General features: G+C 32.6%; 5 protein-coding genes across 8 annotated transcripts; 3 read left to right on the top strand and 2 right to left on the bottom strand.

The window, feature by feature from the left end:
- Positions 1-4700: 4700 nt before the first annotated feature.
- LOC106716646 (39S ribosomal protein L47, mitochondrial) lies at positions 4701-5539 on the top strand. Its single transcript, XM_014510200.2, has one exon. It carries the CDS (start codon positions 4725-4727, stop codon positions 5493-5495), a length of 771 nt encoding a protein of 256 aa, XP_014365686.2. The 5' UTR covers positions 4701-4724; the 3' UTR covers positions 5496-5539.
- A 377-nt stretch (positions 5540-5916) lies between these two features.
- Positions 5917-8700, bottom strand: LOC106716529. The gene is made up of 6 exons (XM_014510052.2): positions 8307-8700; positions 8041-8199; positions 7475-7926; positions 7053-7233; positions 6857-6977; positions 5917-6587 (listed from the first exon to the last, which is right to left on the bottom strand). The coding sequence occupies exons 1-6, from the start codon at positions 8595-8597 to the stop codon at positions 5917-5919; spliced, it is 1875 nt and encodes a 624-aa protein (XP_014365538.2). The 5' UTR covers positions 8598-8700.
- A 1049-nt stretch (positions 8701-9749) lies between these two features.
- Positions 9750-11798, top strand: LOC106716695 (larval cuticle protein A3A). Its single transcript, XM_014510261.2, has 4 exons — positions 9750-9808; positions 10348-10578; positions 10777-10950; positions 11678-11798. The coding sequence occupies exons 1-4, from the start codon at positions 9791-9793 to the stop codon at positions 11783-11785; spliced, it is 531 nt and encodes a 176-aa protein (XP_014365747.1). The 5' UTR covers positions 9750-9790; the 3' UTR covers positions 11786-11798.
- A 277-nt stretch (positions 11799-12075) lies between these two features.
- On the bottom strand, positions 12076-16921 carry LOC106716627 (mechanosensory protein 2). Of its 4 annotated transcripts, none has more exons than XM_014510178.2 (8): positions 16673-16838; positions 16250-16291; positions 15942-16042; positions 14711-14866; positions 13164-13261; positions 12716-12877; positions 12432-12597; positions 12076-12221 (listed from the first exon to the last, which is right to left on the bottom strand). In XM_014510178.2, the coding sequence occupies exons 1-8, from the start codon at positions 16761-16763 to the stop codon at positions 12087-12089; spliced, it is 951 nt and encodes a 316-aa protein (XP_014365664.1). In that variant the 5' UTR covers positions 16764-16838; the 3' UTR covers positions 12076-12086. The 4 variants fall into 4 exon arrangements, with proteins under 4 accessions (XP_014365664.1, XP_014365665.1, XP_014365667.1 ...); XM_014510179.2 differs by lacking the exon at positions 16673-16838 and adding an exon at positions 16376-16520; XM_014510181.2 differs by lacking the exons at positions 16250-16291; positions 16673-16838 and adding an exon at positions 16885-16921.
- Positions 16922-20567: 3646 nt separating this feature from the next.
- On the top strand, positions 20568-24035 carry LOC106713934 (cuticle protein 8-like). The gene is made up of 6 exons (XM_045678336.1): positions 20568-20611; positions 21671-21853; positions 22111-22207; positions 22572-22684; positions 23780-23921; positions 24018-24035. Exons 1-5 carry the CDS (start codon positions 20606-20608, stop codon positions 23852-23854), a joined length of 474 nt encoding a protein of 157 aa, XP_045534292.1. The 5' UTR covers positions 20568-20605; the 3' UTR covers positions 23855-23921; positions 24018-24035.
- Positions 24036-25942: the final 1907 nt, after the last annotated feature.

Genomic DNA, 25942 nt, shown 5'->3' on the forward strand with positions numbered 1-25942 from the left:
CATTGTAGGCCGCGTGTGCCCGACAGCCGGCTCAGATAACGTGCGACCTCCCCGGCCATCCCGGCGCCCAGAATGGACCTCGAGCACAACAATTAAAACGTTCATCTTAGCCACGTGTAATAAAGGACGGCAAAATAAACAAACTTTCGTTTTGATACTTGTTTTAATTAGAACTTTATTTGATTGTGGTGCTACATCAAAATATATAAGCTTGTAAAAGAAAAACAATAATTTTTAGCGAGACACGTTTTTATTAAAAATCCTAACTTATCTTATTATCGTCAACGTACAAGTTACGAAAGCAACAACACCTGGCGTCGTGAAACATGCAAATTGTGACACTTAACGTGGGCGACCAGAAAGCGACACGAAATTGCTCGTGTTCCTGGAGCGAGAGACATTACGCGGATAATTTGGCACTGATGGCTTAATCACAGGCTCACGGGATAGACAATTGACCCTCTTTCCGCCCTGAAATATTGCCAGGGAAACGTTACGGTGTCGCCGAGGCGGAAAGCTACTACAGGCGGTGGCGCAAGCCGGAACTGCGATAATAATGTTTGTTGCTGTTCCGGAGCAAAATTGGGTTCCTCTCAGTATAAGAATTATGCCGTTATCTTTTCAAAATGAATAATACTTATTTCACTGAATAAATTACGAAATTCTACATAAATTCAAATACGTAAAGTGGTAAAGAGTAAAGAAAGACATACGGAATATCAACAAATGAACAATTATTTTATTATGACTTATAAATCAGAAGAGAAGTAGGTAGATTAAAAATATAACAGAGAAAATAAATTTTCAATATGAATAAAAAATAAATTATTAATTCGACGCAATTGAATTCCTTATATCAATCGAATAGAAAGTAGCCCCTTAACAACGAAGGAAGGAATAGGTACATCTTATTTATTCGCTTCGATTGCTTTGATCTTCGACCCTTTGAAAAACGTCACTCAAGATTCACAGAATACGCTTAGGTTAATGGTTTTCTGTTTAAGTCTTTCTTATTGGACGTCTGTGGAATTTGCATTTCAAACATTCTTAGAATATTTTTCTTGAAAATTCTCTATCTCTTATTGCTGTAATTATTTAAATTTATTAAAAGTTATGTTTTGCTAACTTTGAAGCTTTTTCAATGAAAGGACAATTTATTTATCTCAGTAGGTACTGTCCATTTAAATGTTCATCTACCTTTATGTATGAAGTGTTTTACTTGTACTTTTGAATTTCTTGCAAAATCTGTAAATGGTGTATAATAATTAAATTTTCATAATTATGTAAAGTTACAAACTCGCAGAGCATGTATTACGATATTAAGGCGAGTTAATGATTAATACGTATTACACCGAAGCGAAGGCTCCAGAGTTATCTGATAAATAAATTAACAAAAAGTGAAAGCCGTCGCCTCAACATTGTCAGGTAACTAATTAATTTACTGTCAACTGATTGCTTTGACTGAAACTCATCAAGTGTAAATTTCAACGGCAGAGCAAATATTGTAATAAAATTCAATAGCACGTTTAGAGCGAAATAATTACCTAATTAATCAATGATTTATATTAATAATAAATAAACATCAAGAGAACGGTTTTAGAAGATTTTATGTAAAGTGAAAAGTTTATTTTATATTGCTGCTAGCTCCTGTACTAAGAACGTCCCTTATTGTTGATTTAGTATGAGAAACCTACACTAAGGAATCGCTAAGTTAACTATTCTTTTGTGTGAAACTTAGTTTTTAAACGAGCTTTAAAAATTAATAACACACCTCCCATAGGGGTCACAAACATTGCGATTAAATGCACGATTAGACCGTTACATGGTTTAAAACTAAACTTTAAGACAACAACTTCAAAACATTCATCGTGCCATAAGGGGGGCTGTGCAAGCGTGCAATACAAAGCACGTACTTGTTTGAACAAAGCTCGGCTGATTTAATCAACGTGTCAATACATCGCCCTCTCCGATGTGATTATAACATGAGAGTTAATATTCACCACCCGTCGTAGTTGATATTAAATTTATGTAAACGCTTACGTCTTTAATGATGTAGTAAAATATAGCAACTACAACGACAACAGTCAATTAACATCACGGGAACGGCTTTCTCGTCGACAGCCTACTCGAAAAAAAAAAAAGTGTTATTCCTTTACAAAGTAAAAAAAAGAAATAAGATAACCAATTATCGACAAAAACTGGGCATTATATATCCGTGGTGGCGTTGATCATAAAATGTAATTTTATGATCCGATATTAACTGTGCGATATTCAATTTGACATTGTATTGAGGATCAAAGTCGGTACGCTTTAAACAATTTTAATAGCCCATTGTCGAAACCAGATCGCGCTAGTTTCCTGTCCAGTTGTAGGTTTAAATTTTCGAAACACTTGTATAAAAATTTAATCCATCCCTCTCATTTTTTTTTTTGAAAAACCAGAGACAACAATATTGTGTTAAACATAATGGCAGTAGAATTTCACGGTTACGTTGAGATACAACTCGATTTTGAATGACGAATGCGTGAATCACGTGATTTACAGTGCACCTACGAAACAAAGGCGTCGCTGTTAGTTACAATTTATCTCGTAATCTAGTATTAACAAACACTAAACTTATATAACAATACTCATACAGGATGTGAAGCTAATGCAGGATGTATAGTGTAATCTTACTTATATTACGAATGCGAAAGTATGGATAGCTGGATGGGTGGATATTAGTTAGAAGGTATCTCTGGAACAGCTCAAAGAATCTTGATTAAATTTGAATGATGTGCACTAGATTTCATTACATGGGCTTTATTTACATACATCTTACTTCAACGCATCTGCAATTGTGGATGTCTATGGGAAGTGGTTGCTAATGTGGTGTGTGTGTGTGAAGTGGTGGAATATATATATATATACAGTCAAAACCGTTTATGGAGACATCGTTTAGAACAACATACCGGTTAAATTGACCAAAATCAAAGGTCCTGGCTGAATGTTATATACATATCTTTCCTATTAATACCTGTCACCGGTTGTTACAACTATCGGTTTTTATGACTCAATATGAGTAGTCCCTTCGATGTCGTTATAACAGATTTTGACTGTATATATATATATAAACTTTAGAGTAAGTAAACAAGGTTTGAACAAAGACTACACAATAAATTGTTTGGATAATATCTTTATAATAATATGTTCATTATTTGTTGTTAAAAAGACTGATACTTTCTTTGTCATTCAGGTTACTGTCTGATCATTTTGTAGTATAAAATATCACACAGGTGTTCATAACCTTAGAGGTCTCCAAACATGTGGATTCATATTTTCAAAAAGTATGCCCCTCAGGACATCATTGTTGCATACCTCACAACTTTTCTATATTAGTTAGTTCTTTTCACTCACATAGAGGCTTTAAGATTTTCAATCTTTTATAGGAACCAGTCGCAGGAGCTATTGGCAGTTCAAAATCTATATTTATTCTTCCAATGTAATTAGAGTTAATTTCTGACAGTTTCCATGTCAACCACTGAATCTTTTTATATACTAGAAAATATAAAAGCAGTACAAAATGTGTGAAATACAAGCATAGTCTGGAATTTAAATCCATAATTATTATGTTTCATTCAATCACAGATTCACTCTTACAATATATAAAGGCACAAGTCACTAAACTGTAAGAATGAAAAATTTGTAAACAGTGACCAAACAAAACTTATTTTAAAAACTCTAAAAACTTATAAATGTTTCAATGAAGAGAAATACATAACAGATATTTTTAGAGTAATTTATTTTTCTAAAACTTCTGTTATTTTAATTTTAAATAACTTATAATCCTACTTTACGAAATCTGAACGAAAATTTAAAATATTAAGAAGTCATTAAAAGTAATGGCAATTACTAAAATAACACAACCTATTTAGTATCCACAAATTTTGATAGCATGGGTTTAATATCCTAATGTTATTAATTCAACATCCAAGCAATTGGCAATTTTGTATGAAGTGTAAATAAGGTACCGATAATTAAACTTTAGGGTTATGTTTTATCACCATAATATTTACTTAAATTAAATTCAATTACAATTAAACATCATAGATTTTTAAGAAAGACCTAATTATACATGGTGGAAGTAAAAGTTACCTTGTATATCGAGGTTAGTTTGATGAACGTAGTTCAAAACAAAAATAGTAGCAACAAATAGCACTGTTACCTTCTAATGACTCCTCAGATTTGGTTACACCGAAGACTCATAACAGAACACACTTAAAAACACTTCTTCAACAAACACTTTCACTAAAGTAATTTTAATTTTAATTACAATGTAATACTACTATCATTACTATTCACTGTTTAGCTGCAAAAACATTCCCAAACAAAACTCGACAAGCAAACTCAACTCTGTTGTTCGTCATCCGCTGATTATGACTGCACCATAGATAAATATTAAATATGTTTTTTGTGGATTTTCACTATTTAATTTTCAACATTAACAATTTGGAGTTTCAGTAATTAAATAAAGAATTCAATAGAGAAAAGTGGACTTAACTGTTGTGGAAAATGAAGATTTAGTTTTACCTCAAAATTCATGTTTTTGTATAGTCTGAAACGTAACATTTTGAAGTGAAGAAGTTTGATAAAGTTTGACTTTGACATTTTAAGTTTAACTCTGACATTCAATTATAGGTTAGGTTGTATTGTTGTTTGAATAAAAGTAAATTGTAATTGTAAACATGAACTTTTCCATAATTAAAAATGTTTTTAGACATGCCTCCACTTTATATTACCAAACAAGAAACGTAACATTTGCTGCTTTGTCACTTCCGGTTAGAAGTATTCACACCACACGATACAATAATGATTTAATGGAATTTTTTGATACTAAGAAAAATTGGAGTGAGACAAATATAAGAGTGGGCAGAGCTTGGAAACTGGACGAATTAAGAATAAAGTCAAATGTGGATTTACATAAACTGTGGTACGTACTACTTAAAGAACGTAATATGCTTTATACAATGGAGCATGAATGTAACGAGCAAACACGACTGTTTCCTAACCCTGAAAGAATTGATAAGGTTCAAGAATCAATGAGTAATATTGAGACAGTCATCAGAGAACGCAACATTGCATATTATAAGCTAGAAACTGGTGAAACTGGTGAACGCCCAGTGGAAGATGTGCTTAATTTATTTGGTCTACCTGAAAAATACAATAAACAAGAGTACTATATACCACAATTTATGAATAGCAGGTGGGTAAGACCTTATTTAGAACATGGATACATAAACAGTCTTGCTGTTAAGAAATTTTATAGACTATATAAAGAAAAACAGTACAATGAAGTAAGAAAAGCCCGCAATAGAGATTTCAATCATGTGCAACAGCTATTGAAACGTTTCCCAAATATGGATATGGAAAAGTTGAAAGCTGAATATCCAAATGTTGATATTGAAAAAGCAAAGAGAACCAAAAAAGCAAGAGGGCATTATATGCCTTTGTATTAGTATCATTTAAATTAATGTTTTAGAGTTATTATTATTTAATAAAGATAGTGTGAATAATAATGGTATTTTATTTTATGGTAATATGACTAAGAAGGGAAGGGATGTAATGATTGATTGACAAATAGTTTATAGTTTGGAGGATAAAGCCTGTTGTGCTGTGTTGTGGGATAAGGAAAGGGAGATCATATACATAAGGTTAAGATACAAACATATATCATGAGGTTAAATACTTAAGTTAAAAATAACATTTATGACTAAAGACTACGACATATTTCTTCATACATTTTTAAACAGTTATTGTTGTATCTTAAAATTGAAGTAATAAAATGTAAATGCATCATATTTAAAATGTATTTTTTAATTTATAACATAACACTTACACAATCACCTAGAAATCAAAGCCAGGAAATTATTACAAATCTTATGAAAAATTTACCAATGCTGCGAGAAAATCTATTTTCTCAAACACTTTAAAAGTACTGGGAAGTGTACCATTATTTTTCAGTTTTTGAAAAGTTATGATAAGTTGCTTCAATAATGTGTATATAGAACGATAGTGCTTTATAAAGGGCACTGTAACATTGTACGTACAAAATTCAGAAGATGGTTCATTTTCGTCAATATGACCTCGACTAAGACTGTCATTTAGGGAATCTAACACGTTTTGGACATGTTGAACACTATATGCATCTAGACAGGCATTCAGTGTAATATATAAAGCAAACACTACATAACTTTGATCTATTACACAAGGGTCTTTTAAGAAATTTGGATCGAATTTAGGGTATTGATTAAAATTGTTTGGAGCTGGAAGATTTTCTTTACGAATTTTATGTAATATTTTTGATAAGTAATTAGACATGCTTTTAACTTTTCTTATTTTTAACCTACTATCTACAAACATTTTCAAGTTGATGTTGTTTGTTGGATATTTTGTCCACTGTGAATTTTCTAAAAATTCAATGAGTATTTCTAGTATGTTGTCTTTTGTTGTAGGTATTGTTGATTGTAAATGTAATGTTCCAAGAATATTTTGCATGTAAGTTGGTTGTACCCTTTGCAATATTTTGAGTACTGAGTCATGAGGAAGACCTGAAATTTAGGTAAATATGTTTGTTATAAATATGAAAAACTACAAATATGTTTAAGGTATATGGATAATTTCAGTAAAGGGTTTTCTTTGTGCATACCACACCTTACCAAATTTGAATAATACAATGTATTGTTCATCACTCCTTGTATAATAGAATAGCAATAGCCGTGACTGTGTTATATTGTCTTACAAAATCTCAAGGGATAATAATTTTTGCCTCATATAAGCTAAACTTAGTTAAAAATCTTCAAAAACGTATAGAACTTACCTGATATAATCTTATAAAACTCCTTGGCAAATGCATTGCAATATTTACCAGTATTAGGATAGTCACTGTTTGAATTATTTTCACAAATATAAAATGTCTGTATGATAGAGTTAAGCCACATCTAAAAGAGTAATAATTATTTAAAATTTTAATACAAAAATTTTGAATTTAAATTAAAGAATGTCACATTACTTACAGTTATAATTCTAATGTGTTCCTCGGGATATGAAAGGTGTACCATGTAAGAAAATATGCGTAGGACTTGCCTACAATTGTTATTCACAGCCCCAGTGAAGAGTATATTATCAGACCATAAAACAAAAGCCATTAAGGGCCTGTGCGATCTCATTATGTGACACCCTGTATTATTACTGTACCTGTAATTGATAACAAAATAATAAATTAAATTTCAAAGTTGACAATTGGTATGAGACGTCTTCATACATAGTTCTGATCTTCCAACCTTTGTAAAAATGTATAATTAATAGTTCCAACTTACTTTTTGTTATAAAAATTAAATAATGTTTAGTAAAAAAGTTAAACCTAAAGTATCAATCCAACAATTCATTTTTTATATTAAATTCAAATTTTTTTTGTATTTAGTATTGAAATTCTCACCGAGAATGCCATATCACTAAATCAAACTGTAACAGTTCAATAACACTTTCAAGTACAGCCATGATTCTATAAATTCTATCTTCTCTCTTCAAAGTTTCATATAATTCTAGTTTTTGTTTTTGCCAATGTAAGCCTTTAACACTGTCTTTCATCTCTTCCGGAGTAATTTCATATTCATTAACTAAAGGTTCATCATTACTCTCTAAACTTAATTCATATTCTAGTCTATTCATGCAATATTTAACAACTCCTTTGTTAAATTCAAATTTATCTCTATTTGTAAATGTATTCTCTTTTCTATCCATTGAGGATGTAAGGAAATCATTGTAACATTTTCTTATGGTCTTCATTAAGCATGGTGGATGGGTACTAAACTGTTGTGAAAGAACTTGTTGACATTTCTCTAATAAATATGAAACTGTGAAATCTTCATCTGGATCATCATGAGCATTCTGAAATTAAAATAATTGGTACAAAATTAACATTAGAGTGTTTCTAGTATTTTGTTGGAAAATAAAAACACAGACAACATGTTGGGTAAATTAAAAAATCTTTCCAAGATTTACCAGCATTATTTCCACTATATTCTTCAGAACATTTGCTGACAAATATTGATGAGGTGTTAGGCATATAAAGCATACTTCCAATGCTTCACACCATGTGCCTGATTTGATTTCTATTTGAAATGATTCCTCTGCATATGATGGTATCTGATTTATATTTGACTGAAAATTTAAAATTATGTAAAATTATATTTATTTACATTATTATATATTATTTATATTAAAATTGTACATAATATTACTGTTGCACAAGTTAGCATGAATCTTACTGAATTTTTAACATTTTGATGATTGCAATTACTTCCATTTATGCATTGTGGTAGGTACACTAATTTAAATCTTTTAGCATAATTATAATACTCCTTATATGATACTTGTTCACAAGCTTTAACAAAGTTTTTTCTTTTCAATGCTCTTAACTCTTCTTCCGTCGTCTTCTTCGTCTCTTGCTTTTCTGAATTAGATGGCTTATTCTGATTATCTACGTCCTTTTCGCTTGTACGTTTCATTTCTCCTCCTTCCTTGCCGCTCACTTTTGTCTTTTTCCTTTTTGGGCTCATGTTAAAGTTGTAATATTAATAAAAAAAAATTTGTACTGTACAGCAGCATAACCCCACTGTTTATTGTTTTTAAATCATTTTGAAGCAAACCATTTGTTTTGAATTAAAGTTTTGTTTTGACAGATACTTTTGAATTATGCAAAGAGTGTGACCAGCTTGCAGTTTTAAGTTTGTTTATGGCAATCCTGAGAAATCACACATTTTTTTATTTCGCCCGGACGGAGTCGCGGGCGACAGCTAGTAGTATTCTAAATGCGAATGTATGGATGGATGTTTGTTAGAAGGTATTATCAAAACAGTTTAACGGATCTCAGTGAAATTAGACATAAATAGTCTGGAAGAACGTAAACATCTTAATAACGTTCATTTAGTTTTAGTGAACATAACATAGTAATGATGAAAGAAATCAATACAATAAAAGCTAGATAAAGATACTCAAAATAACGCCGATGGCAAAAAAAAAATGTACACCAAAGAATTCTTCTTGCATAATATTGTCGAATACTATCTATCTATCTAATGTATCGACTATCGATTATCAAGAGATATGGGTAGTAAATTAATTAAGAATAATATGAGGTTATCTTCTTCTTTAAACAGTAGTAGACCCCGCAAGGACAAGAATTGGCCGACTCGACCGGTGAAATACCAAGACCACACAGAAGACTGGCGTAAAGTGGAAGTGATTCCCACAAGTCCCACAAAACATGTTGTGCCGGAGATCAAAGTTCATCATCATCATCAAGTCATCTTCCCTTCCCTACCTTTTTCTTAAAAGAAAAAGAGACACGGCTTCGGCGGAGGAGGCAAACGTGCAGACTCTTTTCGTACGTTCCACTCCTGTCTATTAACCATTCTTTCCTTTAACATTTACATATTACCACATATGTTCCCAAATTGAATATTAAATTTTAATTTTTATCGTAGCCTTGATAATAAGAGTCATAAAATTATGTGTGATTGAAAAATATGCCCATCTATACAAGCAAAATTTGTTCGTGTTCACTGAAGTAGTGCCAAATATTGAACATTATTGATTCATAGTTTGTACGCAACCGAATTGAATAAGTTAGCAATTGCACCCATACTTTCTTGAATAACGGTCGCTATAAAACCACAATACCCTCGACTTCGGCAACAGTCCTCTAGGAAAGCGCGTGACAACACTATATCCAAAAAAAAAATTCAACGCGATGGCTGCTTATTTTAAGGTACTTTGGCAAAACATTACTCGGGTACTTGTTTACTGTTGTTTGTTTTAAAGATTTTTACGCGATAAGTAACATTTTTACAAGTTTATTGTAATTACGCGAAAATAATGACTAACAATAAATCAAATTGATTTATTATTGATTAATTACTTATTTTGACTGTGGAACCCGGTTAGTAGAACAGGAAACTAAAATTGAACTTACCTCATACAATTACCAGATTCAAAGTCAGAATTAAGTTTTTTTTTTAGGTTTTAGCATGATTTTGAAAATATTGATACAATTGTGAAATCATTATTGTCATCGAATTTTCAATGCCATTGCTATTGAGTAACTTTCTTCTGTATCAGCTGACCGTGAAGGTCGTCCCACTTTTTAGCATCCACCATTTGTAAGATAATGTTTTTTTCTTCGATCAGTCTACACAATTTTTAACTTCCATAGTGACATACTTTTATTTCATCTATTCAACTTAGAACCACTGGATAAAGCATATAGTTTAAAAATAACAATGTGAATAATTTAAATTTTCATTATAGGTTTTTGTCATCGTGGCTCTTGCTTCAAGTGTTTCATCAAATCAGGCTCCTGGTGGTTATTCGTATAACAGATTTAGTGGTCCTGTTAGTGGGCAAATAGTAGAAGTCGAAGTGCCAGCTGCCAAAAATATTGCGGCCCAAGAACATGCGAGTTATGGCTACGATCATAACGCTGGTCAAATAGATCCTGAAACTGCAAAGTACGCCCGCTTGAAGACCGTCGACTATGTGGTAAGAAATATTTTTATATACTACTGTTGGTAACACTTACTTAAAACTTTTGATTACATTATGGTTTAAATTATTATAATAAGTAAGTTATGAATTGTATTTACTTATTATTTTTTTTATCAAAAAGTTCCAAAGGTGGCTTATGAGTATAATGTAGTTAATTCTGGTACTTACGTATAGTATATTACATTATCATAGGCGAAACCCGATTATCATTATGCGTACGGCGTAGACGATCCCCACACAGGCAATCAACAGAACCACAAAGAGCAACGTGACGGAGATGTTGTCAATGGGGAGTATTCGTTAGTCGAACCTGACGGTTCTCTCCGTATCGTCCGCTACACCGCCGATCCCAAAAACGGATTCAAGGTAACGAATGTTTCAAAATATTCCAGCTACATTGTTCTTTCTCAATCAAGTTCAACCTCTCGGTTGTTTCTAAACATTTTTTTATATTATAAGGTGGAAAACGAGCAAGCGGCCACCTGAATTCGTCGAAATGGCGAAGCGACCGCTACCCATAGACATCCGCAATTGCAAATGCGTTGCTTACCTTTTATCGACGGAAGAGGAGTCGCACAGAAAGAAAATATTGCGCCTTTCTGTATATCCCCTCCTCCATCAAAAATACACTTCCCCTTCCCATCCTTTCCTTGTAAGAAAAGGGTGAGAAGGGAAAGAAGACTAAAATTAGGCCTTCGGCACCACACTCAACAGACGAAACACGGAATTTCTTCACGCCACTTCCACTTCACGCCTGTCTGTGTCTGTGTCTGTCTCACGATTAACTTTATAATCATGAGTAAATTTTTGAGGAGTTACTGTTGTTTTTGAGGAGTTACGGTGTCAACATTTCATTCCTTCGTTCATCACCTGTCACTGCTACTGCTATGATTATTTTTTTTAATGATAATTATTGACTATAATGACGCTTACCGCATTATGGACCAGTGCCTACCCTGGTCAATAAGACTGCTATAACATTAAACGTATTTTCAGAAAGTGCAAGAGCAATATCAATTTTTGAATGAGAACTCAGTGTGGTCCCTTTGTATTTATTATTAAATGTTTTACCTATAATACTGTTTTTCTTCAGGCAACGGTGCACAAACAACCTGCCGCACAAGCTCAGCAACAGCAGGTAGAGCATCCAGTCCACTACGGTCGTAGAAACCAAGAAGAAGATGATTCCAGAGAGTACTAGTCTTAATTATTTTATAAGTATTTCGTTTATAAATGTTTTAGTTTTATATTTTTGATTATTTATGAACTATTTTAAAGTTTTTAAAATAAATAAGCTTAAACCAAGTTTAAAATTTCTTATTAATAACATTTTATATGAAATTCAAAGTCCAAAGTTATCGAATTCCAGAAATTCCGTTAGCTCATAACATTTAAATAATATATTGCTGTATATTATTTCATTTTTCAACATCAGTTTACTTAAATTATGAACACATTAACAAAATATCTACATAAGTAAAATTTGTTTTCAAAGAGTACACTTAAATTGGTAATGACGGCGACATGCTTGGCCCCGCTCCACCTAAGAAAGTTCTCAAGAAATCCATAGGGAAGGGGAATATGATCGTGGAATTTTTTTCTGCTGATATCGTGTTCAGTGACTGCAGATATCGTAGCTGAAAGAATAAAGAAAATTCAAATGCGTTAGACACGCACACGCGCCTAGAACAATTGAACATCAAACTTTCGTTTAAACATTAATTTAATTTAAAGTAACACCTTTTGCTTTATTACTATTACACACAGAATGCGTACTAGTTTTATAAAGTTACGGATGTCGCATACTTCAAGTATGATATATTTTGATATTGCGTTAGTTTACTTACTTGCAACGCCATAGGATTATCAATCATGACTAATGAAGCTTCTTTAAGCGCCTTCGATGCTTTTATTTCACCTTCAGCGGCTATAATCTTTGCTCTTGCTTCTCTGTCCGCTTCTGCTTCGGCCGCCATTGCTCGCTGCAGTTGCACCGGCAATCTTACATCTTTGCTAAAAATACAATAATTGTTACATTCTTTATTTTCTCTCTAAAAAATATCACAGTATGCTTTTCCCTACGGTCAAGGAAAAAACATCTTGCACGTTAGGGACGAATCCAAATACTAACATTTCAACTCTTTCAACTTCAACGCCCCAGGGATCTGTGGCCTCGTCCAGATTGGCCTGCATCATGTGGCTGATGGCCTCGCGGTCCGACAGCAGCTGTGCAAGGTCGCGCATGCCCAGCACGTTGCGAAGTGTCGTCGCAGCTAAAAGACGGGTAGACGCACTGCAAGTTACGCCTTTATGAAATACGTGACAAACATATTCCATACAATTTACTATGCTTAGCCATATTTTTAATAGCCATAGCCATGATTCATTTTATACAATTATTTTGATATAATATATTTGATAAAAAAGACGGAATTAATTAATATAAATAAGAATTTAATTAATATAAAAAAGACGGTTCTTGGACGTGATGAAATCATCGGTTTGCATTCAATACAACCTCCATTGCATCACTTACACTGTTAAAGTTAATGTGAAATAAAATGTAAAAAAATATTCACCTGTAATCTGCTACTCGCACAACTGCATTTAATGGTTCTTTTATTCTGTAATACACTACAGCGTCAACAGCAACTGTTACGGAGTCTCTTGTAAGAACCTTTAAAGAAGAAAATACAACAAATCAACAAAACTACATATTTTGACAGTTGTATAAAGTCCAACATTTTCGCTTAAAAAATTTCTGGGCAGATGTTTTTTTTTTACTGGAACGCAATTAAATCCCGAATTGCTGTCGGATTTAATGTCGGTAGCCATCAATCCGGCTGACAAATTAGGTCGGCACTGTGAGATATCCGTTCACGAATACTGAACATCTGACTTGTTTAAATATACACAGAATTATGATATTAACCATTTATTTATAGTTATTTCGGTTGAAAGAAATATGTAAATACAAAATAATATTGGGTTCCTGAAATATACTTTAAAACGCAAATAAAACATTTTTTCAACCTCAGTTTTTTAATACAACCCTAAAAGATAAATAACGCAATGAGCTGAGTAGAAGAAAAAGACACAGGAGGAAGTTAAGAATTTTAATTGGAGTTAGTCTGCTATATCTTTCTGACACAATTGAACAATGCAATGTAAATTGAATATGGATTTTAGATGTTCTGGTGCATATTTATGGTTGGCAAGTGGTGCCGACGACCTGAATCCACTTCAATCAGTCCGTGTGCATGCACCGTTTGACGCATAATGACGTGTATCAAATAAAGATTCAGAATAATTTCAATCGGAATACGTCGGAAAGTTATTAATAGTAGCTCTGAGAATGACTACAAATACTAACAAGATCGTATAACATGTGTTGCGATTTAATATACCTACTGATTTTTAGGGAAAAATTTTATAATATTTGAGCCGAACAGTAAAATAGAGATTAGTTTACTGTTTTAAATAACGTACTAAATTTGCGACCAGAGAGTCAATTTTGATTTACTACTAATGATACTCGGCACTTCTTCGATTATGTTTTTTTAAGGTTTTCTATCATTTGCTTTCATAAAGGTTTTTACATCGTGTTAAAATTTTGTTTTCTTCATACTGTATCACGGCATGAAATATTAATAGATGCATGTAAGATTAGTTCCTATCCAGACGATTGGTAAACAGTAAGCGATTGTTTGTGTGTTGTAAAACTTTGATTGATGCTTTACGGCCGCATCAATTAATCGTGGCCCATAGCACACGGTGTGAGGAACATCTGGGTTAACTGTTTTCAATACCAATGCCGCTGTACAACCGCTCGTGTATCTTGTTTCTTCTTATACATCACCATGACTTCATCAAGCATATATCAGTTCTTTTTTATTTTTATTTGTAAAGTTAATTTAAGATATGAATGTGGAAGAGGAGGAAGATGTGTGACAGCACCGCACTAATTGAAAATCTGTTATCTATTCCCACCCCTCAGGTTTGAAACCATGTGTATTTTAAGATACGAATTTATTGAAAACTTGTAATTTTAGTTTTAATGTTATTGAAGAAAGTAGTCACTGATCATATTTACTATATCCGAAATAAACATAGCAATCTTTATTACCTCCTGTGGCGGAACGTCGAAAGAGACTGTTCTCAGATCAACTTTTCTGTAAGTGTCGACGCAAGGTAGCACGAAGAATAGACCAGGACCTCTCGCTCCGCCTTTCCGTACTCGACCTAATCGGAATATCACAGCTCTTTCAAACTCTTGGACAACCTGGAAAATTATCACAGAGGCGATTAGGGTCCGGAAATAATTTTCCTATAATAGCCTTTATTAGTAATAGATATGTGGATGAGCTTGTCGATGGTTAGCATAGATTACGAGTATGTAGGGATTCCAAATGGCATGAAATATTCCACACATCTAGGTGCTTGTGTTGTGTAGACAAAGAAGCAAAACAAACACACATACGAAAAGCGATGAAATGCTGATATTAGCTTCAAACACGCTAATTTTTATCGACTAAATTTTTACCTATGAAATAATAAAATTAAAATGTTAATTTTAGAAATCAATTAGATCAGATCGCCCCGCGCCCGCAAATAAATTCGCTATTAAATGTTTTGCACGCCTGTTTTGTACACAAATAAAATACGAAAATAGTTTAATTGGCTTCACTTGCAGAACACTGTGGTAATTTTACTTGCAGCAATGGACTCCGCAATCTGTTTACACTACACCAATATCTAAGCAAGTATTTTAAACGATCAATGGTTTATTTACTTTTAAAATTTTTAAGATATTTTCAATGTTTCTAATCTAGAATTTTCCACTCACTTTACATGTTTTACTAAATGTATGAATTTAAAAAAAAAGTTTCATGTTTATAGTGAACTATTTGTCGCCCGCGTCTTTGTCCGCGCGAATAAAAAATGCAATAAGTAGTAGCCTATGTGTTCTTTCAGATTATGTTCTAAATCTGTGCCAAATTTCATCATGATCCGTTAAGCCGTTTCGGAGATACCTTCAAACAAACATCTAAACATTTATAATTTATAATATTAGTAAGATATTTTTTAAATGTTTTAAATGAACTATTGAAATAATTGATAAGTGCTTAACAGAACACTAATTATGTTAAATTCACATATGTGGCGACGCGACGAAGTCATACTATGATAAGTATTAGGAATAGGAAAAATTTTATTAAACTAGGCCATGCTTTTGAATCCCATTTATTTACATATATTTGTAAATTAGTCTTTTTAATATTAAAACATTACATTGTTTTATACAATATTAGTATATTAATACACAGACTGCCAATTATAATTGTTCGTAATTTCACCTTAAAGCATTCAAAAAGTGAGAAGGGGAATGTAATGATGACCAGAAGAAAGGAGAGGAACGTAGCGAATCTCTCAACACATCCCACTGCCTCAGGATTCGCTGTCAACAATTAAAAACTTTATGAGATACGCAACGAAACTAAAATAATAAAAAAAAACGTACTGTATTACAAAATTTGTATAACTCTTCACATATTAAAGAACCTATCAAAGTTTTGGCATAATTAATTTCACCACATAAATTGCACAAACTAACTAGGTTAGTGCAAGATGATAACTATTGTTCCCTTATTATCATAGTACTTACGCATTTGTATCGTGATAGCGCAAGACGTACCCGTATCACAATCTAAAACGTTTCAATGCACAGATATTAGATTAATGCAGTTTATCGTATTATTTTTAACAGAAATTTTCGCGACGATTTACTTACGACTGGGTACATTATCGCGCCTAGTGCTATGAGATCTCAACTCTGTTTGCATATTAAATGGATCTTATATGTTTGTTTAATTAATACACCATCTAATCGAAATTATAAACGCTCATAACAGCGTATTACCCGGCTAACAATCGCAGACTGCGCTAACTTACTGTCAGAAGAGGCCGCATGTTTACCCGACCCAAAAAAATACGATTCCTAAAAATATCAATTACATTTCGTCGTCCCGCAACAATACTTTGTTTGTAAATCAAGGTCGTAACATATTTTTATTTTAGAATTATTTACGTATTTCGAGGTAGCACTCCACTTCGCCCGAGTCCTTGTCGTAGCAACCGAAATCCATGGAGTATTTGACACCGCGCAGTGTATAGCGCATTGATTTGTTAAGATCGTTGGTAAGTGGTCGCGATGTTAGCTACCCGGTGTCTGTAGGGACACTAAGAAGCCGGGAAGCACGGAATATCAGGCTTATGCCGACAATAAATAAATAAACGCACTTTTAGGCATAACGTCGAGCGAGCACGGCCGCACACGCCTCTGCTAACTACAAAATTGTTGAATTTAGGTATTCCTGAAACTATTCACTCCGTTACGATACTTTATAAGAGGATGTTTAGATAATAACTAACTAATACAGATGTTAGTATGTTTATGGTAGGAGTTGCCAAAAACTTTGATATATATGTAAATATTTGTAATATAATTTTTAACCATTTCAAACAGACATTTGTGTGCTAATTACTTTTAGACTAGTAGTAGTAATAATTTTGAATAGTATTCATCTAAATTTATAAAAAATAGAACGTAATACATAATAAAAATTTAAATAGCAATAATTTTATTTTTAACTATAAACATAACAGTAAATCCTATGACAAATTTAGTTCAAAGTCATTCCTTTAACACATCTGGTAAATCTTATTGCTCTCGTTTTTTTATTACTATCTTGTTCTATATTAACAGTTAGCTAACTATGTACTACTGCAGCCGTTTTAAGATCGATTTACATTTTCAAAACACATGTATAAAAAAGAATGTTGTGACTTTTTCAAATCAATCTTCCTTTAAATTGTTTTATTATAAGGAATAACATCCATAATTAATAGATTCTATGTACAGAAAATCCATGTTAGTTATTTCTTGCAAGGGATTCATTACAGTGATCTTTAACAAACCGGTGTAACGTCTTGTCGATCTCATTGAGGCCACTTGTTGTGACCTTTTATATGTTTATGTCATCAAACGTTACTGTGAAGATCATTAGTGGTATATTTAAATCTACTCATCAATCTGTCTAATACTAACATACTAACTGTTAATCTAGATTTAATATTAATGATGATATGTTAGAAATATGACCTATCATTTACTTTCTAACGCTAAGGTAGGTCTTTATCCGTCAAAAAGTACGTAATATATTATGTGTTTATATATGTATTCTATTTAATTTAGATAGCTTTTTATCATCAGGTGGCAAATGAGTAATCCATTTGAAATTACCAAAATAGCGAAGGGACCGTGGTCCATAAACGTCTGCATTTGCAGAGGTGTGCCTACCTTTAAACGACACAGGAGGAGACATACAGAAAGAGGATATTTTCCTTTCCTATGTTTCCCCTGCCAAATCCAAATCTAACTCCCCTTCACATCCCTTCCTTATAAGAAAAGGGTGGGAAGAAGAAGAGGACACACACATCACTAAGGAAGGCCCTAATTGTACATTTGAAATTTAGACTAAAAGGGACCATTTCAAGATTGAACTTTGAGTGCGACAGGAAATGTGTATCGGTCATTGAGACAGTTTTTATGGAGTTACATAATAAATGATCTACAAAGCAGGCACATTACTGATGTAACGTTCAATTACAAGGCACTAGGTATCCTACAGTATACGTCTGTAATTTATAAGAGACAGGCGTTGCCTAACAAACAAAATTAAGACTTTCATTGTTATTGTTGTATAATAGTAGAAAGGTTTTGTGATGAAGAGTGTTTTCAAAAAGTAATATCTAAAATTGTTTGCATTTTACATCGGTGTTTCGAAGAAGGTTAATAAGTTAGTGTGTTCGGTTAACTATTAATAAGTTTTGTTGTTTCTTAAGCGTATTTTATATTACGTATTTCTAAAACACTATCATGCAGGTTGCAACAGAATGTTTTTAATTTATCGACTTTATCTGTCGCATTAGTTGGGTGGTTGACAATAATAAACAGGTACGATTTCTCAAATGCGCACTATATTGGCAACAAATTTAGGTTGCACCACAACTCGAAGGCGTACCAAGTCCGAGCGAGAACTGGTAGAAATTACAACATTATAGGAATGTCGAGCAAATACTAGACTGTTATGCGTATCAATACAAATAATATCTATCTACGATATCTATTTCAATCAAGCCATGTGTGGTTAATATGTAAGTTTTTGTTATTTTTGTTTGTTAACTGTTGAAACTGAACTCCATAAAGTACTCCAATTAACTTCATTTAATTGTTTTTTTTTTTAATAACAAAAGGTGGCACGAGCGAGCGGTCATTTGAATTCGCTAACTAGCGGAGTGACCGTGGCCTATAGACATCTGCATTTGTAGATGCGTTGCCATTTAATCGACAGAGGAAGTTAGAGAGAGATTTGTTAACAAATTATTATTTATTAATAAACAAAAGGCATTTAAATAATTTTGAGGTCACACAAGTTATTGGAAAATTTAACCACGTTCCCGCGGAGAGCATCTTTCACCCGCCAAATATTTCAGCACCCATACAGGAGCATATATACAGTAACATAATTTTATAACATATCCAATGCAATAGATAACTACATAAGACTAAAAATACCAATAGAATAAACACAGAATTTTATCTACAAATGCTGTAATGTATAAAAATGGAGACAGTTATTTTAAAACAAAATATTTCTTGTTAACTTTTTGGTGTTTATAATCTTTTTTGTGGCATATTTCTTGCTATTGAAATTTCAACCAGTAATACCGTAGACTTTTAATTATTATTTTAAGAGTAAACAGCTATGCTTGAGTAGCATGCTCTAAATGCCTCGAGTATAAAAACCTTTAAGCGGTTTCCTCCGTCATCATTTGTGTTCCGTAAAAGTATTTGATTGTAAAAAGTGGGCATACATGTTTGTGTTAGTGTTACGCAGGATACTTAGATATAAACACTGATTTATCTAGAACACGTTACTTTAATAAGTTTATACGTAATTTCAGTAATTCGCTTGTCAACCACTTATATTTGTAACGACTGACGTGAATTTCCGACCGACTTAATGATATCTATCTTAAATTTATTCCTATTTAATGAGATATATCAATATATTTTACTTATACACAATGAAGCAATACCTGTATTTACTATATTACATATAGTGCCCTATATAACAATAGGTAGTTAAAGAATAAATGAAACAAATAGTGTTTCAATGACCCTACACAACCAAATATGAAGTAATATAGTAATGAACTGCACAAGTTGGATTCATTGTGAAAAGCCTTTTTTTGATAAAAATTAAATGTAAAGCAAAAATTTTACTAAACTTTACTAGTATACATATTTTTTATAATGTGCACGCGTAAAGTAAAATGCGCTATCATTTAATCACAGGTCTAAACAAATCTCAAGCAGGGTTGTCTATTTCTGATATCTAGGAGATATAAATGCTGAACACTAAAAGCTTTTTATATTAATTCTAATTTTTGTTTATAAAATTATTGTGAATTATATGGAATGTCCATTGCCAAAACATATATACCAAACATATTGTTATTCTATCATTCGAACCGAATAAACAAATATTACAATATGCACAGGTATCGGCAGTGGCCAATGTACAATTATCTGAAATAAGTATGGTATGTACTAGTGCATCTCCTTTGTTAAGCAATAGTGCTTTCATTGCAGCTGCCATAGCAGCAGGTTTTATTCCAATTGCCTCATAAGGGATGCGAAATAAAAAAGCGATATTTTATAACATTATTTAACAAAGTTTCATAATTTATTAATTAAAACAGTAAAATTAATTTCTCTTTATATTTTTCTATTGCTAAAATTATTTTTACTACAATTAATAAAATTTGTGAACCCTAAGTAATTTTAGAGCGTAGAAATTGGAGGGGCCCTATGTTTAAAAGCCTAGGGCTAGAGGTAGGTTGATGATAACTTAGTGTGCGAGTGTAGTGTGATACTGTGGTTTAACTTGAAGTCATGTGGGTGAGTTTACCTACAATTTCATAAATATAATAACAAAAAATTAAAAGAAAAAAAAAACATTCGATTACACTGCATTATTAGATTATAATTTTTGAGTTATGTTTTTTTTTAATAATAAATCTATATATATAAAAGAAAGTTGTGTTAGTTACACCATTTATAACTCAAGAACGGCTGAATCGATTTGACTGAAAATTGGTGGGCAGGTAGCTTAGAACCAGGAATAGGACATAGGATAATTTTTACCCCGTTTTCTATTTTTTATTCCGCGCGGACGGAGTCGCGGGTAAAAGCTAGTTTCTAATAAAAGTTAATAAACTATTCTCCATAACTTTTTTTTTTTTTAGTATATAACTTTTCCTAATTTTTTTGTATAGTCACCTTATGTTGTTGACCTCTTAAGAAAGTTTTAAAATTATTGAAGTAATAATGAAAGTACATTTTTTCCATTCATATATTTTTGTATTAATTCTACATATTTGCTTACAATATATCCGAGTCAGATAAAAAATGTGTGTTGCTTTTAAAAATTAAGACAAATCTGATTCAATAAATTTTGTTAAAGGCGACTCTGGAAGTTATGTGAAGACATGTTAGCGTGGGATCCTACTTCCTTAAACGAACTTGTTGACATCAAACCATTGCTTACGATTTAATCTTAAATTTAACGATTTCTAAAGATCTCTATACAAAATTAAACATTGAAAAATGAAGAAAAACAGTTAATATTTTAATTTGAAATAAACTAGTATCAGATGTTCTTTCATATCAGTTCAAACGGCATTGGAGGAACGAATTTGATTTTATATCATTATTAATAAAGTATGAACTGGCGCTTGACCCACACGTTATACTTTGCCGGAAACACTAACGCCAGGAACTTGTTCCACTCCTTTGCTTTACGCACAATGAACGAACGATTTCTAAACGGTACTAGTCGTGTGATTGCTATTTTTATGAGCAATGTATGTTGGTATCTTTTCCACTGACACGACTGACACAATTCGTATAGATTAAAAAAGGGGTCGCCGGGTATAAATCTTATAAATTTTGTTTTAGTTCGCTGTACTGCTGGCATGTATGAGCGGGGCGCTCGCTGTGCCGATCGATTACGGCGGTTACGGTGGATACGGCGGTTATGGCGGCGCGGTGTATGCGCACGCGCCGGTTGCGCTGCAAACAGTACACGCTGCACCTGTCGCCGTGCAAGCGGTCCATGCGCCCGTCGCTGTTGAGACCGTGGTACGATATAATATCAGAACACGTATACTGCTTTGGAAAAAGTTTTATTTTTGATGGTAGAATAGATTTATTTAACTGACTAGTCTGAATATAGGACTAGCAGGCTAAGCTGATCTATATTTTATATGAAAAATTAAAAACTATGGTGCAGTTTTCAGACATTCACAAGAACTTGCGGGACAAACAGCACTACAATAATGGTAGTTTGAGTATAAATATTTTAGAATTAAGGAATTATGTTTTTCGTATTGTCCCAGTCGTACCCGAAATACGCGTTCTCGTACGGCGTGAAAGACCCGCACACCGGTGACGTCAAGACACAACAGGAGGAGAGAGACGGCGATGTTGTCAAAGGTACACAAAACAAATTTCACTGTTGACTAAATATATGAACACAACATTTTCCAAGAAAATTTAAGAAACGTTAAACAAAAATTAAATTAGAAAAATATCATTGAGGAAAGAAAGCGAGTAGTTTGTCGCCTACTTTGTTATCCAGCAAATGCAGAGGACGATACGAGTCCAGCCGTAGTACAGCCTCGGATAGAGGAGGAGGATAGAAGTTATAGAACCCGGGATTAAGTTTGGCATTTCGGTAGCAAAGCATATACTTCTGTGGGATATGCTTAATCAAGCGCCGCATACTATACCCTCCATTGATTTTTTATTTCATTCATCATCTCTCCCAATATATCAATACTTAAGTTTAATTTCACAGGTAGTTACTCGCTAGTGGAGCCGGACGGTACGACGCGCACCGTTCACTACTCGGCGGACGACCACAGCGGCTTCAACGCGGTTGTGCAAAAGTCCGGCCACGCCGTGCATCCGGTATGAATAACATCTTGTTGACATTGTACAAACTATGCAATCTGGTCAGATGTAACTTTGCTTATATTCCAACTTCGGAATAAAAGTAAAGGTTCAGCGTTTGAATCTTGAATTTTTTATTGTACGGTAAATGTAAATAGTCTTAATTACTAGTAAACTTAAGTTTTGTGTCTAGAATCTCACTCACTCTATAATATTTACGAAGCCAAACAATTTAATCAAAATCAAAATATCATCTTCTAGCTGCTCGAATTTTCAATTTTTGAGACAGTTGAATAATTTCAGAGTTTTCGTAAAACCAAATATTACACAGACTTGATTTCTCTGTCGCTCGAGCAAGAGCCGGTGTCATATTGCGACAGGCATGGTGCGTCAGCTTAAAAGAAAACAACGTGGATCTTGGCCTACTTTGGTTGTACAGTTTTTTAAGTGAATTTTTAAAAACATGCTAAAAATAGTTGTGTTATAATTTGAAATTGTCATAAACATTGTAGATCATAATGGTATTATATATACAAATTTAAAAGGCTTATACTGTCTGTCCTGATTCAAAAGTTAGGTCTAGTATCCAATGTTACACGAACGCACCTACACACTGTTCATATAGGTATTTGGTTTTAAAATTATCACAAAGATTTATTAGATGCGTCATTAGTGAGAATATTGAGTCCTAATTTGAACAGACTTTATATAGACAAAGATAGTTTTCATTTTATCCTTTTACATTACCTAGATTCTTTTTCATACTTCTTACCAATATTATAAATGTGAATGTTTGGATGTATAGATGTTTGTTTATAGGTATCTCCAGAACGGCTCCACGGATCTCGATGAATTTTGGCATATATGTAGATCATAGTCTGGAAGAATACATAGGCTACTTATTAAGCTTTTTTTTTATTCCGCGCGGATGGAGTCGCGGGGTACAACTAGTCTAGTATTACGTACTTAATAAATAGCCAGATATTAAGCCAGTAATTTTATCTTCTACATTTTTCGGTATGGGTTGATATTTCTGAAAGAATAGGTGGTAAATAATATAAGTCATTATTTGTTCCATTTTTCTAATTGTTGAATAATTTGTTTGTATTACAGCAAGTGGCAGTTGCTCCAGTGGCACACTACGTCGCAACGCCATCCTATGCAATTTCTCCTCACTCTTATCACTAACATGCATTGATTGTCTAAAATTATCGTATTTTATTTCACGAATAACATGATTTTTATACTTATAAGTGTTAGTTTTGACGATCGTAAACAGAGTTTTAAGGCTTTTAAGATTAATTTCCTGTTTTTGAATTCGAAATTATTTGCTATAAATGCTATTTTAAAGGTTTGGTAAAAGTTGATAAATTAGTTTTCATCTTCCTGTTACTTTTTTATCATCGTTTTTGTATATTTACAGCAGTTTCCTGTAGGATAGGATGTTTTAATGTTGAAATTAATTTTGAGTGATGAATGATTTATAAAGTTAAGAAAATTACAGCATCTTAAGTACAATGAAATCCTCCGTGTTTTATAGAATTATTGTTTTATATACGGCTTAGCTTGTAAGGTTTTGCAATTTGTCAAAGATATGAATGTGTATCAATATTTTGTATGGTTAATAAATTATAATCTGTACAATTGTGTTACTTATTAATCCTTTATGCTTTAGACGTAAAATAATTATAAAAATATTGAATAATAAATCACATTAATTTTTTTTATATCAAAAGATGGCAAACGGCTACCTAAATTCGCCGAAATAGAGAGGACCTTTGCACACAGGCATCCAAGAATGCAGATGCGTTGCTCACAGTTAATCAACTGAGTAGGGGATGCGCAGAAAAAGGATATTTGCTCTTCCTATGCGCCCCCTCTTCCGCCAAATCCACTTTGACTTCAAATCCTTTCTTAATAAGAATAGGGTGGGAAGGGAAATAGGACTAAAATCAGGCCTCCGGCACCACACTCATCAGAGAAAACGCGGAATTGCTTCCACTTCACACCTCTTCTGTGTGGTCGTGGTATTTCACTGGTCGAGGCCCATTCGTGCTCTCAATAAATATTGTTGTTGCGGGATCTACCACTGATAACATAAATTAAAATCGTAAAATAAATAAATGATGATAAAATCAAATATACCGCTCTAAAAACTGTGTAACAAATCTCAAGGAAGAAAAACAAACCATATATGGCGATGAGGGTTCATTGGCCTTTCATTTATAATCTTGTATTAATTTATATGCTGTTGAAATGTATTTACTATTAATGCCATATGCGAAACTAGAAACAGGATTCGCTAATAAGCTATTAACGATGCTGAATCATTAAGTTCTTACTTGGCGCGGGTGGATTTTTTTCTATTTGATACAGGTCTGCTTATAAATTACAACTGCGGGCCGCTTTTTAATGTCGTTACACTTTTAAAAATTGTAGAGATAATATAACACACAAGTAATTAAAATTGGTTTTAAGATTTAAAGTAATATTTTTTGTGTACTTAGATACCAGTACTTGAACTTTCATTATAGTAAAATTTATTTAGTTTATTTTTAAGATCACTATTAAAATGAATAATTAATATGCAAATTATACTGCTCAAAGGGTTGCGAACCGAATAATTTGTATTATTTCCATACATCGATACATTTAATATTGTACTATTCTTGCAAATTGCAGTTTGGAACCCCTGGTGCAATCAAACGCACGCAGCAAATATAGATGTAGCGAAATACTGTTTACTTTGTTAATGTCAATTTTATCTAATCTACTCATCAACGACTATTAATACCTTGTTTTCACTACACCACATTTATCTTTCTTATATCTATGTATATGTAAATGATTGTTTGTATAGTTGTCTCCTCCGTTACTAAACCATTGGGCAGATTTTGATTTTACATAATTTTCCAAGGGTTTTTCCTAGGGTACCTGAACAAAACTGTGCCCTAAAAGTAGACGAAGTCACAAGAGCTAGTTATATTTTAACACTGGTTGAATTTTTTTTTTATAAGTCAAGTCATATAGAAATATATATATAAATATTCGTTATTCGGGTAATCGTATAAAAGGAATTCAGTTTTTATGAAAACCATATTTTAAAAGAACAAACAAGGAGATATGCGGGATCAAGTTTCTTTGCATAATATGTTTCGTTTAACACATTATTTAAGGAGAACAAATTTGTATTTTTGTTACAAAAATTATTACTCACATTATATTTTATTATTATAATGAAATGAAATGTTTTTGCAAGTGCTGTTATTTTAAAGC

The sequence above is a fragment of the Papilio machaon genome, chromosome 6 (assembly GCF_912999745.1).
Source record: "Papilio machaon chromosome 6, ilPapMach1.1, whole genome shotgun sequence".
Classification (NCBI taxonomy): domain Eukaryota; kingdom Metazoa; phylum Arthropoda; class Insecta; order Lepidoptera; family Papilionidae; genus Papilio; species Papilio machaon.

Excerpts from the sequence above, each read along its gene's own strand:
- LOC106716627 (XM_014510178.2), bottom strand. The coding sequence starts at position 16,763 with ATGCGCTATACACTGCGCGGTGTCAAATACTCCATGGATTTCGGTTGC. Across the intron at positions 16,043-16,249 it reads CGCTATCACGATACAAATGC|CGAATCCTGAGGCAGTGGGA; the intron begins GTAAGTACTATG and ends AATTGTTGACAG. Across the intron at positions 12,598-12,715 it reads GAAGTTGAAAGAGTTGAAAT|CAAAGATGTAAGATTGCCGG; the intron begins GTTAGTATTTGG and ends TTGTATTTTTAG.
- LOC106716695 (XM_014510261.2), top strand. Across the intron at positions 10,579-10,776 it reads TGAAGACCGTCGACTATGTG|GCGAAACCCGATTATCATTA; the intron begins GTAAGAAATATT and ends ACATTATCATAG. Across the intron at positions 10,951-11,677 it reads ATCCCAAAAACGGATTCAAG|GCAACGGTGCACAAACAACC; the intron begins GTAACGAATGTT and ends GTTTTTCTTCAG.
- LOC106713934 (XM_045678336.1), top strand. Across the intron at positions 21,854-22,110 it reads CCGTCGCTGTTGAGACCGTG|TCGTACCCGAAATACGCGTT; the intron begins GTACGATATAAT and ends GTATTGTCCCAG. Across the intron at positions 22,685-23,779 it reads CCGGCCACGCCGTGCATCCG|CAAGTGGCAGTTGCTCCAGT; the intron begins GTATGAATAACA and ends TTTGTATTACAG.
- LOC106716646 (XM_014510200.2), top strand. The coding sequence starts at position 4,725 with ATGAACTTTTCCATAATTAAAAATGTTTTTAGACATGCCTCCACTTTA.
- LOC106716529 (XM_014510052.2), bottom strand. The coding sequence starts at position 8,597 with ATGAGCCCAAAAAGGAAAAAGACAAAAGTGAGCGGCAAGGAAGGAGGA. Across the intron at positions 7,234-7,474 it reads TTAGTGATATGGCATTCTCG|GTACAGTAATAATACAGGGT; the intron begins GTGAGAATTTCA and ends TATCAATTACAG. Across the intron at positions 6,978-7,052 it reads AACACATTAGAATTATAACT|ATGTGGCTTAACTCTATCAT; the intron begins GTAAGTAATGTG and ends TTACTCTTTTAG.